Below are 13,848 nucleotides of genomic sequence, written 5' to 3' on the forward strand. Positions count from 1 at the left end.
TTTCTAATCATTCGCTCACAAAACAGTTTTCTACAGGCTCTTCTTGTGTTTTGGTAACAAGCAAAACAGCTTCTACCTATTAGCAGCAAAAGAGGGCCAAAATAAAAACTCTGAGTGAGTTGGTACTCCAGCAATATACAAATCGGTAGCCATGTGGTTACACTTCTTCTGTTGCGATGTCAGGCAGTACAGTGGCAAAAGTGTGAGGTGAGTATAAAGTCCTGCAGAAGCGGAATTCTCTTGAAATAAAACTCTCCAGGCACTTTTAAAATCATCTTTATTTTGCTTGCAAAGATACAATTTACTTAGTTACTTAATATTTTATTTGTTCCCAACTGAAGTCTCATAGCTTGCCATGTAAAACATTGCCTTCACTATCAAACCGCTATGTAAGAACATTATAAAATACAAACTATAAAGATGATCTTTTTTGTAGTATTCAGATTAGTGCATTAAAACAACATTGATTTAAAAAGGCAAGTGAGTTAACTGGCAAACATCCAATTCATTTGCTAATGCAGGATGGTACAAAATGATATGCAAAGGAAACCCAGAATTTTAAGTGTTAGGTGCCCGAAAACAATAACTGTGGGAAAGTTACTTCCCCAAAGTAATCTTGACCCAAGGACACAAATGTAATCATTATTCTATAGGACAAAAGGGAAGGTAATTAATGTTCCATCATAACAGCTGTGGAGATACACAGCAGAACAAGTTTGGGATCTTTAGAATTCTAACACAATAGGTACTGATTTGTCACACTCTTCCTCCAGATCACATTACACATTTACAGGGACAACACAGTTCCTTGTAAAGGGATGTCAGGCTCAGCAGAACCTATATAAAAGCAATCTATCCTTAGCATTTTACTCGGCAGTCTACAACAAATGCTTACTATCCACACATCAGGAGTGAAAGAGATATTAGGAAGTTATTCACTGACTTCACTGAGAATCAACAAGGGTCTTAAGAGAAAAACCAATATAAAAGTTAAATAGACAACTTATGCTGCTGTGAACCAGGAAAAAAACAAAATACCAAACACAAACACATATGTTACTTTTTAAAGTCACTGACAATGTTTCCTCTGCTGGCACAAATCAAACTGAAGATCTGTAACCAAAGTAACACAAACATGGGTGCATGTTACATTGTGATGGAAAGATGCACACAGGAAACACACACACACCTTTAAATTTACTCATTTCCAAAAGCTAAGTCAACAGGAAAAATAAATTATAAATGAAAGGCAAATACAACGTGGGCAGAATGATTATTAGATCGAAAAGCATGAATGTTATGCCAGCAGGGATACATAGGAAAACTTTCAGCATTAGAAAATATAAGATTTAATCCAAAGAAAACTTTCTTCCAAATAAAAATAACAGTACGGGAACCATCCTTTAGGCAACTGCTTTAAAATAATATAATAAAAAAACCCACCATGATTAAAGGAATCTTCCTACATAATTTACATAACATAGTGCAGTAGTGTGCTTCTGTATCATCTTAGCCTTTCACTCCCCATATGATGAGACCGATAATTAGAACTCCAATGACAAGGATAAAAATGATGATGCAGAGGGTTTTTCTGGATTTGCGCTGCAGATGCAAAAAACAAAACATGTTTACAGATGTAGTGGAGCATCTCGATGGCAAGTGAACATCATTTGGTTCATTTCTAGAGTAAAATCAATGGTAATTTCTCACCCTCAAATTTAGGGCTATATTTTTTTTGCTTTTCAATACATATAGTACTATGCTTTCAAAATATATTCTTGAACTAATGGTACTAATTCAGGGGATAATTATTCAACTTTTGTTGGTGCTTTTTCTAGATGTGTGGTTGGGAAAGATACAGAGAAATAAAAATGAAGCGACAGAGTTTACCTATATGTGAAAACAAAAAACAGCTTAAAGATATCAATTTTTAAACTTTTATCAAAAACTGCTCTTCAAAATGAGTTCTCTGACCATATCAGCAAATATTTGACAATGTTTCCTAAAGTTTACTTAAGTTTCCTAAATCGTTCTCATCCCTAAATATGAATGGAAACTGCATTCAGAATTTCAACATACAAATAAATTTTTAAAAACAGTTAAAAAAATTAAAAAACACTCATTTAAATTATAAAGGTTGAGCTTTGCTCCATTCTTCATTCCTGGCCCAGCTGTAGATTTCTGTATTTCTCTAATGGCTTGTCTATCTCATGACAACATCCAGGAATCTTTTTTCTTACAAAGTAGAAAAGTCTGTAAATTTGCTTTGGGTCAACCAGAAGTAATGTAAAATTTACCAAAAAGATATGTTTCTGACTCAATTTTTCTTAAAAACTATTAATACTGCTTAGTATTCCATGTGGCCATCTAATTTTTCAACAAAATACTGCTCTTCATATCTTAAACACAGTTCATTTCAATTTCATCCTGCCCATGTATTTTCCCCAGACTCTACCTGGTTACCACAGACGCATGTGTAATGTGCCTTCATCAACAATGACAACTATTCCACTAGAGAATTTTATTTTCCCTGGGGCACCATCTCCAGGGGTGGCAAGACTCTGGGGTGCTATGGTGATGAGAACATTTTCCACCTTCTTTTATGTTCTTAATCTATCCAAACTATTTAGGAGCACCACACCGCATTTTGCAGAGGCATCATGTAATATCAAGGCTGCCAAGGACTACGGGGAAACTGCTCTCTTCCCAGCCCCTGTGCTGCATGGCTCTCTTCTCATCCCTCCGGGTCCTGTGAGAGCCCCTTGGACAGTAAGGAGATCAAACCAGTGGATCCTAAAGGGAATCAACCCTGAGTATTCCCTGGGACTGATGCCAATCCTCCAATACTTTGGCCACCTGATGAGAAGAGCCAACTCACTGGAAAAGACCCTGATGCTGGGAAAGACTGAAGGCAGGAGAAAGGGGCGACAGAGGATGAGATGATTGGACTGCATCATCGATTCAAGGGACATAAATTCAGGCAAACTCTGGGAGATGGTGAAAGACAGGAAGCTTGGCGGGCTGCAGTCCATGGGGTCGCAAAGAGTTGGACACGACTAAGCGACTAAACAACAACCACCAGGTCCTGTGGGGTTAAGGGTGGGGGTAGTTCTGGCTCTGAAGGTTTAGCTTGGGAAGATGTGTTCCCCTTTTTCCCCAGAGCAGCTGCAGGTTTTCCTTCCACAAGGAAGAGGAGAAGTAAAATTTGGAGATATACCTACATCTCCCTAAAATTCAAAAGCAAAATGAAATGACATTGATGAATCTTGCTGAACACTCTATCTGAGCAGATTTAACAGTTACAGATTACTCTGGGTGTGTGTGTGTGTGTCTTCAACTATTCATGAATGATACCCCAGTCTACGATGCGGTGACATTAAGTCTGCTGAGCTGCATGTCTGAATCTCATGCATGAAGACAGTAAACAAGAGTTACTCTGCTGGTGAGCACAACCAGCGGTGTAACTCAGCATCCTCTATCCAGCTTCATCGTTCCTGACATGAGACAGAATGTGTACTGATTCGTCCAGTGAAAAACTGTACTAAAACTAAAGGGAACGTCTAAAATCAGCGAGAAAACTGAAAAGCGACTGAACAGGTCTAGAAATTTTAGAGGAAGGTGACAATTTCTGAGAAAATAATTATGAACAACTACATCAACAAATAACGAAGCTTTAAAAGGGAAATAAAATGCTAGGGTGGTATTTAGGGGTTCCCCAAAAGAACTTATCTCTGTTAAACATCAAAGATTTACATACTAAATGATATAGTTCATGGTACTAATATTTGTAGTCTTAGGTATATATTTATATTTGACTCATATGTATGGATTTCCTATACTAACCTGATTCACTTTAGGGATCATGTGATTGCTAGTGAAGGGTCTGCTGAATGCTGACTGAATACCCATTGATTGGTCAAGGACACTCCAAGCTAATAAATTTTCCACAGGCCCTGAGACATCTTTCTGGGACAAGGATCTTAGCCTCTTCAGTCCAAAGTATCACAGACAAAAAAGAAAGGCAGAAAGGAACAGCGAGGAATGGAGGGAAATCACTATCAAACAGGTTTCTGGACTGAAATGTGAAAATGACATTGGAGACCAGAAGCTGCCATAAAAGACTGGAGTTGTCTACCACTCCCCTCAAGACTCTAAATACTAAACTGCCCGTTCCTGTGGGCACAACACTTGTTTAATCCTGAAAACAGACAGGCTAAACCCAGTTTTAAAGGACTGGCATATTTCTGGCCTGTCTTCCATGGGATTTTAGATGTTAACATCTCCAGCCACATGATTACTACACTCACACACACATATACACATTTAAGTCTCATTTACAGGACAGTTCAGCTCAGCTGATATTACCTGATAGTCAGCCGCCCTTGACAGCTGCTGGTTTGCTTGCTGGACGTGCACCTCGGCATTCTCCACGTTGGCTTCTATGCTATCTTTAGAATAAAACACACACACAAAACTGTTAAACAGGTGCTGCCTTGCTAGTCATAGAGCTGCGCAAATCACCTAATTTTATTCATGGTTAAGACTAAATACATTCATTATTCAAAGGTTTATATGCGTACGGCTGAATTTTCTCTTAGCAACTGTATTTCTCAGGTGCCTCAAACCATACAGAAACAATGTGAAGAAAATGAACTTGATTACCTTCATTGCAGCGTACTCCAGTTCTACCCGGTAAACCCCAAAAGTACTGTCACCGAGTTTGCATCCTGTGATGGCCAACTCAGTACCAAGCAAAGCATTCTGAGCTTTGGTTCAGGGGAAACAGGGAGGGAGGCCTGAAAACCATCACCTGCTCAGTGGCCAGCATCAACCTCCCTCTGTGCTGGAAACCGAGGCTCCTAAGAGTCCCCACAGCCTTCTCCAGTGGTGACAGGTCTCCTTCTTCCCCTCCTCCGAACTGGGGGTAGAACATCCTGCATCTCTAGGATGGACGACTGCTGTCTCCTCCTCCTCCCTGCCGAGGTCAGAGCTCACGCCTACCTCTGTCACTCCGCAGGGCAGCAGGCATCCCGAGACGTCTTTTCTTTATCCTTGAATGTTTTAGTCCCTGCTTCACTGATGTTCTCTTCAATGCTTCTACTATTATCCATATTGGTGATCTCAATGTTCAACTGCTGACCCTCAAATACCCAGGCCTCTCAAATCTTTGAACACACATTTTTTTCATCAACTTTGCCTGTGACGCTTTCTGAGCCATCTACTTCCATGGTCACGTTCCAAACCTGTCATTACCAGCAACTGCAGCTTCTCTATAATCTCCATTCCAGGTCTCCCTCTCTGATCACCACCAGGGACAGTGCGAGTTCTTTCCTTCTAAGACCCCAACGTTATGACCCTACCCCTTTTTCATGGCCCTTTACATATGTCACGTCCTCACTTCCCTCTTCCTTACGTTCGACTCCACGGACAGTCATTTGCCACTGCTTTCTTGCACTCATCGTCAGCCCTCATCCCCCCATTGCAGTCACACTTAGGTGACAAAACCCCAACCTATTCTGTGCCACTGTATGTGGGTACAAACAAGTCACCAGGGCTGACTTATTTCACTTTAAATTCTTGACTGCAGAGCACTTTGCCCCATCTCCCCAACTCCTGGAAGATAAGTCACACTTTCTCCACTAATCTCCCACGCCTCCTTACTCACTGTCATTCTCCACCAGGGGCCTTATTTCTAGATCACTGAGACAACAGGAGCAATCAGAAGACACTCCCACAATCTCCTCTGACCCTACCCACTACCACATGCAACCATCTCTGTGCCCAGTGGGAGCCATCTGTGCTCAGCGACAGCCAACCCCTCTGTGCGTGCATTTGATCCCATTCCTGCTGCCTAGCTCAACAACCTCAGGCCAGCAATTGCTTCCCTCTCACACTCAACACTTCTTTCTCATCAATCCTATCGCTGCCATCTTAAACACAAGCCAACCCTCAAATCTCTCCTTGATGCCACATCCACTGGCGGTTAGGACCTCACGTGACTCCTAAAAAAGCTGTCTCCGTTTGCTATCTCCAGTCACTCTCCTCCCGGCCTCTCTGGAACCTACTTTATCGTGCTTTTATCTGCACGATTTCACCAGCACAGCTCTCATCTGAGGTCATCTATGCCTGACATGTTGTTGAATTCAGCAGTCAACTCTTGATCCTCAGCTCACCTAACCCAACAGCAGCATCTGAGAGAGAAGGGTCATCGCCCTGAAATGCTTCCTCCACCCCATCCTAAAACTGTACACTCACGTGGTTTTCTTCTGCATCACTGGCTATTCTTTCTTGGTCATTTTTGCTGGTTCCTCCTTGGCTCTCTAGCCTCTAAATCAGAGATCGGCAAACTTTTTCTTTGTGCCAGATAATAAATACTTTAAGCTTTGCAGTTCATTCTTATGGTTTCTGTCATAAATACTCAACTATGCCTCTGTTGTACAAAACCTGCTTAGACAACACATAAATGAATGGACGCAGTTTGCTGACTGTGCTCTAAATATTTACAAGTCCTTAGAACCTCCTCTTGCTCAGCTGTGTCACACTCTTTGTGACCCCATGGACTGTAGCCCGCCAGGTTCCTCTGTCCATGGAATTCTCTGGGCAAGAATACTGGAGTGGGTCGTCATTCCTTTCTCCAGGGGATCTTCCCAACCCAGGGATCAAACCCAGGTCTCCTACATTGCAGGCAGACTCTTTACTGAGCCACCAGGGAAGCCCCTCTCTTCTCTATCTCTACTTATTTGCCAGGTGATCTTACCTAATCTCATGGTTTTAAATACCATCCATGGGCAGAAGATGCCCAGATTTAAGACCCCAGCCCAGACACCTCCCCTTCCCTTATGTTCTCAACCCAACAGTCCGAGTGGGCCTCTTAAAACCCAAGTCGGATGATCACGCCCTTCTGCTCACACCTTCCTCTGGCTTCTCCTCTATTAACACAAAAACTTTTCTCATGACGGCTCGGGGACCCATGTGTTCTGGTCCTGTGTGACTTCGGACACTGTCTCCATCCTCCGCGTGCTCACTCCCTTCACTTAAAATGTCAGGCATGCTTCTGCCCAAAGGCCAGGGCACCTGCTGGTCCCTCTGCCTGGCATCTCTTCTCCTGCTGGCTTCCTTACTCCCGTGAAGTCCTCACTAAAACATCACCTGCCCTTACTGACTCTACGCTGAAAAGCAGCGTCTCCCCCAGTACCTGTTGTCCCACCCCAATCTGGCCTTATTTTCCCCATAAACACTTATCACCACTTACTTTCCTTTCTGTTTTAATTGTCTCTCTCCTCCAATTAGATTACAATATCTTTTATTTGTTGTTTAATTTCAGCTGAATCCTCAATGCCTAGATTTATGCCTGAATGTAGTCGGCACTCAATAAATATTTATTGGATGAATGAATGGTTTCTTAAGTTTTACCCTGTGATCTACTGGGACTACAGAAGAGGGTAAGAATAGAAAAATAATAATTAAACTATAGGTTCAAGTATTTAAACTACACCAAATTCAGAAAACATATTAAATATATCTTTAGTATACTCACAAATATCTTCATACTTAAAAATGATAAAGAAGGTCAGAATCTTGATCAATGCTTATAATTATATCCTATATGAATTACATTTAAAATTTAAAGGAAGTCTTACAGAGTTTATAAAAAAGAATTAAAAGAATTCTCAGTAATTAAGTAATACTACTAAATTAATATGCTAAAAAAGTTATGAGAATGAATGTTTAGGCAAATGGCTACTTATTCCCTCTACTTGAGAAGAGAAGACAGTGTGCACGTTATGAAAAGACATTTTCTCTGAAGCCTTGGTGTGATGAGAATTAAACTGGGGATAAGACAGAAACCAGAGGTCCTGGGAATGAGCTAGCATGATGCTACATGGAACCTTCCATGATCTCAGCAGCAGCAGACCCTGATTAAATTTGGGACTTCTTAAATACATGAAATTGGTCACTTCAACCAGTAGGAGCCAAAAATTAATCTGTTTCATATAATGCCAAGGGTGGTGCTTCGTCTGTTGTAGACATGGTACTTTTGACTCCAGGAAGACTCAAAGAGGGAAAAGGAGGTAAGTTACTCTGGCTTGAGAAGCTACCACAGGGAAACTGCATATGGCCTGCTTCCACCTCATGAAATTTCACATGTAGGGCTTACCTATTACATCTCCTTGCTCATGAATCATCATTCCCAAATCTTTAAATATTTCATTAATATCCATAATATCAGCCTAAGAGAAAAAAAGTACATTTTATTATAATCAGAAATTCAGTCCCCAATCCGCAAAGGAGGAAAATTTTTAAAAAACCCAAACCACTACTCATACCTAGGTGACCATGCATCTGGACTTAATAACATACATTTTGGGCATATGAGAAAACTATTTGACCATAGGCAATCCCAAGTAAGTAGACTCTGAATAACTGTAACCATTTCTCTAAAACAAGTTTGTAATGTTAAAAATATCAGGTGATTTGGAATGGAAATGAACCATCTATGTAATAGAGAAGGGTGGTGTGTTATTGAATTTACACCATGCAATTTGATTAGTCTTGTTATCACAAGCAGTATTTCCTCAAAAACACTGAGAATATTCTAGTAAAAATTTGTATGTCAATTTGACACTCAGGACTGTGCTGGGTCTTTCTGTGGCACGTGGGCTTAATTTCCTCACAGCGTGTGAGACCTTAGCTCTCTGACGAGACACTGAACCTATGTCCCCTGCACTGAACATGGGTTCTTAACCACTGGACTACCAGGGAAGTCCCTCGATTTGACATTTTAAAAGAATAAAACGAGGTGTAAATTCAAATTCTCAAATTAATAAACTTGAATACACAATGGAATAGTGATGAATAAATAAGTTATAAATTTAATTTTCTTTCATATATAACTACTATTTTGCCTGATTAAAGAGTAACATGTAAGTACTTTATTCAGGAAGAGTGGGGCGATTTACACATTGATCCTAGAACCTGGCTTTCTCATCTGTAAAATGGGGAATAATAATGACACAGTTAAGTTACTTTTATGAAAACTAAATGAGACAACACGAACAATTTATCACATAGTGCTTGATGGATGGAATCCATCAATAAATGGTAGCTATTGTTAGCTATTATCAGGCCAATTTTCAGGGAACCGGTAGGTTCCCTATGAACTAAGGTTATAAACCTTTCAGACCTCTTCGATATCCTACATGTACTAAAGGGAAATAAAATACGTTTAAAGCCCTTGGAAGAAATCTGATTCATGCAGGTGTGATGTGTATTATGTGCCATGGAAGCCATCCAGACTCATCAGACTCTCTGAATGAACTAGACTGATATTTTTCTCAATGGTCAGATGACTTAACAGAATTTTTAAAAAAAGAAAGAAAATTTGGAGTGGAGGGGAGTATATTTTCTCATCCTAGCACAATTTCTAAAGAGATGACTCTTTTTAAAAGCAATGATTCTAACTTATATGAGAAATGCCACCGAACTGATATTTATTTAGTTTTCTCTCTTGACCCTTCTCCCAGCATCACCTAAGCATCTTGAGAACAAGCTCACTAACGGAGGCAGCTCAATCCTACAATGTAAAGCTTACTTCGAGTTGCCTGATAGAAGACTCTCTCTCCTGAATAAGGCGCAGGTCATCCTCTGTAATTTCTTCATCCTGCAACTGAGCTTGAGGCTGAGTTTGGCTATTAAAAAGAAAGGACTATGTAAAAAAAAGAAAAACTGCTACGGAAACAAGGGCGCTTCCTTCTTATTACAGAAATACTTATTGAATAGAACATTTTTGCTTCAAAGTCACAGAATTGCTCACTTAAATTCTAAAAGTATAACAGAAATGCTAACCAAATTTTATTCATTTTCATTTCAATGATTTTTTTTTAGAGTTATTACTTAATTATTGGAAGCTATTACATCTGGCAAGTCAGTATTTCTTCTTGGTTGACTTAAATCTCACATACGGGAATAATCTATATCAAAAATAATTTTAATCAAAAATTAAGTCAATAATATTTATTTGGATAAATAACTACTTAAAGAGTATTATTAGTATACTGGACTGTTTTTATATATTTTATAATAATTATTTAAAAATTTTTTCAAATGTATTGTTTTCTATTTATAAATAACTTAGGAATCATGATATTGAAAGCTAATTTTGCCCAAGACCATGATGTAAAAAACAAATATGAAAAATAATCTTTTACACTGTATACTGTTTTATACTTCTTACCTTTCCCAGGATACAAGATTCCTTTCTTTTGAGCTCTCCTCAGGAAAACCGCCCTGAATAATTTAGTAAGAGAATGGATTGAGAAGGCACAAAGGAAAAGCACACAACACTCGTATTTTCCTTTATAATAATTTAAATCGATTTATGTCCACACTGGAGGAGAGGTGTAAGAAAAGAGAAAGATTCTTGTTCTAATATTTTAAGTCAATTACTTCAAGCAATAATAAAACTATACCCTAAGCTGACATGGGAGGAATTCATTAAATATTCTCAAGAGCCAAATAATAAATATTATTTGATTAAAACAGAATGTAGCCTTAGAACCTCTACATTAAGGAACAAGGAAGCACGAGAAGTTCCAGGGAGATTTAAAATTAAAATCAAAATTCCACTCTAACTTATCCTTCCATTTATCTTCTCCAGGTCTAAGTTCATTTTCAGTATTCACACAATACATTCACTCTGTTCATTTCAAATCATCTTCATATAACCCAGGAGTCAAGAGTCTTCTACTCCAGCAGGAATACAAAGTAACAGCCTCAGGTGCAAATCAGGATTTGATTCTTAATCTTCTCTGACAGAACGTTTCCGTATTTTTATATAATCTGTAATCTTTTGTTCCATGACATGGACAGAATAACCACAATAATATGCAATTATCATCCTTTTAAAAACTGAGCAGAAACTCCTGAAAATAAATATTCAACACCGATTTCCAAGATAGTCACAGGTCTTTAAGACTCAAAAACCATGCCATGTAGTGTGTACAGGATCCCCGGGGAACACCGTGTTCAGGTTTACACGCTGCTTTAAATACTCACACCCCGGGGAACACCGTGTTCAGGTTTACACGCTGCTTTAAATACTCACACCCCGGGGAATACCATGTTCAGGTTTACACGCTGCTTTAAATACTCACAGATACTCTGGAGCCGGCTCTTACTCGAGCAACAAATTCTTTCTCTCTCTCAGCAGCCTGCCTCTGCACCTTCTGAAAGTTTGTCAGCGATGTTGTGAATTCAGCCACTAAGCGATCCTTCTGTATTTTCCTTTGACGCTAGAGAGGCGGGGAAAAGAAACCTGCTAGAATCAAGCTGTGAAGTTCTGCAGAATTTGCAAAAGCTGTTTTGCTAGTTAGCTGGCTCTTTATTTAATTTTGAAAATTTCACTCACTCTATTACAGGGCCTTACTGATTAACACTCAATAACATTTTGCTCAATTTGATAATGTGTTCAAACAAATATATAATGTGTTCAAACACTGGGCATATTTATCTTGAGGCAAAGGCCCATAATGTTGGATTTTTCACCTCAAGTTTTCATCCTAAACACTAGGCCACACTTATAAAGTAATTCCTCTTCTTCTTTATTTTAATGGAAATAAAACCTTTGATTCACCTAAGTAATAACTTCCACTAAGTAAGCAGGGTAATAAAAACGGGTGCCCCGAGGAAACCTCACATCTTGAATGAGCATGCATGTTGCATGAAGTCAGTCCTGGAAGGCCAGGAAACAATTAGTCAGGAAGCATTTTCTGAGCACTTATTTAATTATGGGTCAGGACAACTGCATGGAAATAATTTTTGCTTTACTGAACCACAGGATACTACCTGGGCAATTAAATACAGTTTTGTGTTCTCTGAACTAATCTCAAATATTTTTTCCCCCCTGATTTCCTTTCTAGTACAAAGATCAGTTCAAAGATCCTACAACGCATTTGATTGCCTTTCCCATTCAGTACATCAACACTGTGTCTTAAAGCTTCATACCTGGTCACTGGGGGTGGTGGGCAGAGATCCAAACTCTTTAATGTACTTATCTGTTTCTTTGGCAAGTTGGTTCGTATACTGCTGCTTCTGCTGGCTAAAGTGAGAAAACACGCATCACAGTTAAAGAACTAAGGTATTTCTTGAAACTCTAACTCTGCCACTTGATTCAACCCTGATGAACAGCTTTAGAAAAATCACTTTTTTTAGAGACTGGCTCAAATTTTCTCTATGAAAACAAACTTCTCAGGTTCTATAAATATTGAGTAAATACTATGTGGAAGGTGCTTTACTCACATATGGAGATAACCAAGCTTTGAGAAATAAATATCAGCAGCTATTTAGAAAAGAAGATGACTAAAGCCAACGAGAGATTGTAAAATGTCTGATGTTTGAGATCTGGCGGATGTGGGGGCTTAAAACGCTGTCTCGTTCTCAGGGTACAGCCAGCCTCTCTCATTTCTCTACCTGAGTATTTATATCTTATAGATACTTTATTAAAAAAAAAAAAAGAGCAGACGTCACAATGAATAATAGTACAAATTTACTAGTATCTATGTTCACCATAGGAAAAAAAATGATAGCACTTCTCTGTTAAAAGAAAAAACCAAACACAGTGAAAAAGATAAATTACATAGTTATCTGTTTCTATCTTGCTAACTAGCTTATAAAGTGAAAAGTAAGATCTATAACTAAAGAAGTTGACATTTAAAAAAAGCTTGTATTCATGTCATGTTTTACAGGTCACAACCTCAGTACCTCTCATATATATTATCTCTCATTTTATTTGTTTCTTTTTTTGCCTTTTGCTTTTTTTTTTTCTTTTAAAAAAATAATTTATTTTTTATTGAAGAATAATTGCTTTATAGAACTTGGCTGTTTTCTGTCAAACCTCAACATGAATCAGCCATAGGTATACATATATCCCCTCCCTTTTTGAACCTCCCAGCCATCTCCCTCCCCATCCCACCCCTCTAGGTTGATACAGAGCTCCTGTTTGAGTTTCCTGTGTATTGGTCACACTTTGGGTCCTTTAAAATAATGAGAAACTATATGATAATATCGGAGAAGGCAATGGCAACCCACTCCAGTACTCTTGCCTGGAAAATCCCATGGACAGAGGAGTCTGGTAGGCTGTAGTCCATGCGGTCACTAAGAGTCGGTCACTAAGAGTCGGGCACGACTGAGCGACTTCACTTTCACTTTTCACTTTCACTCATTGGAGAAGGAAATGGCAACCCACTCCAGTGTTCTTGCCTGGAGAATCCCAGGGATGGGGGAGCCTGGTGGGCTGCCATCTCTGGGGTCGCACAGAGTCGGACACGACTGATGTGACTTAGCAGTAGCAGCATATGATAATATCTTTTAGTATATAGGTATCTATATTTGACTGATGAGGAATTATACCACACTTATATATGTTTACCAAATGCCCTATCTTTATATGCCTTTTGTAAATCTTTATGAAAAGTAATAAAATTATAAAAAGACTTTAATGATATCTACATATTCAGAATCTCCACTCTTAACCTTAGCAAAATATTGTTAACTATTAAGAATTATGGCTTCTGTTCTGTTTTACTTTATTTTAATAAATGATGCTTTATTATTTAGATTTGGGACATGTTTATCCCCCTGATATCTATCCACTGCAGAAAAATGCAATATAAATTATAAGACAACTATAAATTCCTCAAACTGTACTTCACAAAAAATATGAATTATTATTACCTATCTTTTAATTTCTTCTTTTTTGCAACTTTTCCTTCTGTAGCTAATGTTTGGCATTTCATTTATTACATATACACTACTTGAAATTTGTAGCTGGCAATCGTGCTAAATTAACAT

The 13,848-nt window shown here is 38.7% G+C and overlaps 1 protein-coding gene across 1 annotated transcript in view; it reads right to left on the reverse strand.

The window, feature by feature from the left end:
* Positions 1 to 260: 260 nt before the first annotated feature.
* The window catches only part of STX7 (syntaxin 7), a 54,320-nt gene continuing 40,732 nt past the window's right edge, over positions 261 to 13,848 (reverse strand). The window contains exons 4-10 of the mRNA XM_043888229.1: positions 12,004 to 12,097; positions 11,154 to 11,291; positions 10,235 to 10,287; positions 9,593 to 9,689; positions 8,159 to 8,231; positions 4,366 to 4,448; positions 261 to 1,602 (exon numbers count right to left, since the gene is read on the reverse strand). Of these exons, the coding sequence (XP_043744164.1) occupies positions 1,510 to 1,602; positions 4,366 to 4,448; positions 8,159 to 8,231; positions 9,593 to 9,689; positions 10,235 to 10,287; positions 11,154 to 11,291; positions 12,004 to 12,097 (631 nt within the window). The 3' untranslated portion in view covers positions 261 to 1,509. The remainder of the gene's footprint in view (positions 1,603 to 4,365; positions 4,449 to 8,158; positions 8,232 to 9,592; positions 9,690 to 10,234; positions 10,288 to 11,153; positions 11,292 to 12,003; positions 12,098 to 13,848) is intronic.

The sequence above is a fragment of the Cervus elaphus genome, chromosome 26, assembly GCF_910594005.1.
Source record: "Cervus elaphus chromosome 26, mCerEla1.1, whole genome shotgun sequence".
Lineage (NCBI taxonomy): Eukaryota > Metazoa > Chordata > Mammalia > Artiodactyla > Cervidae > Cervus > Cervus elaphus.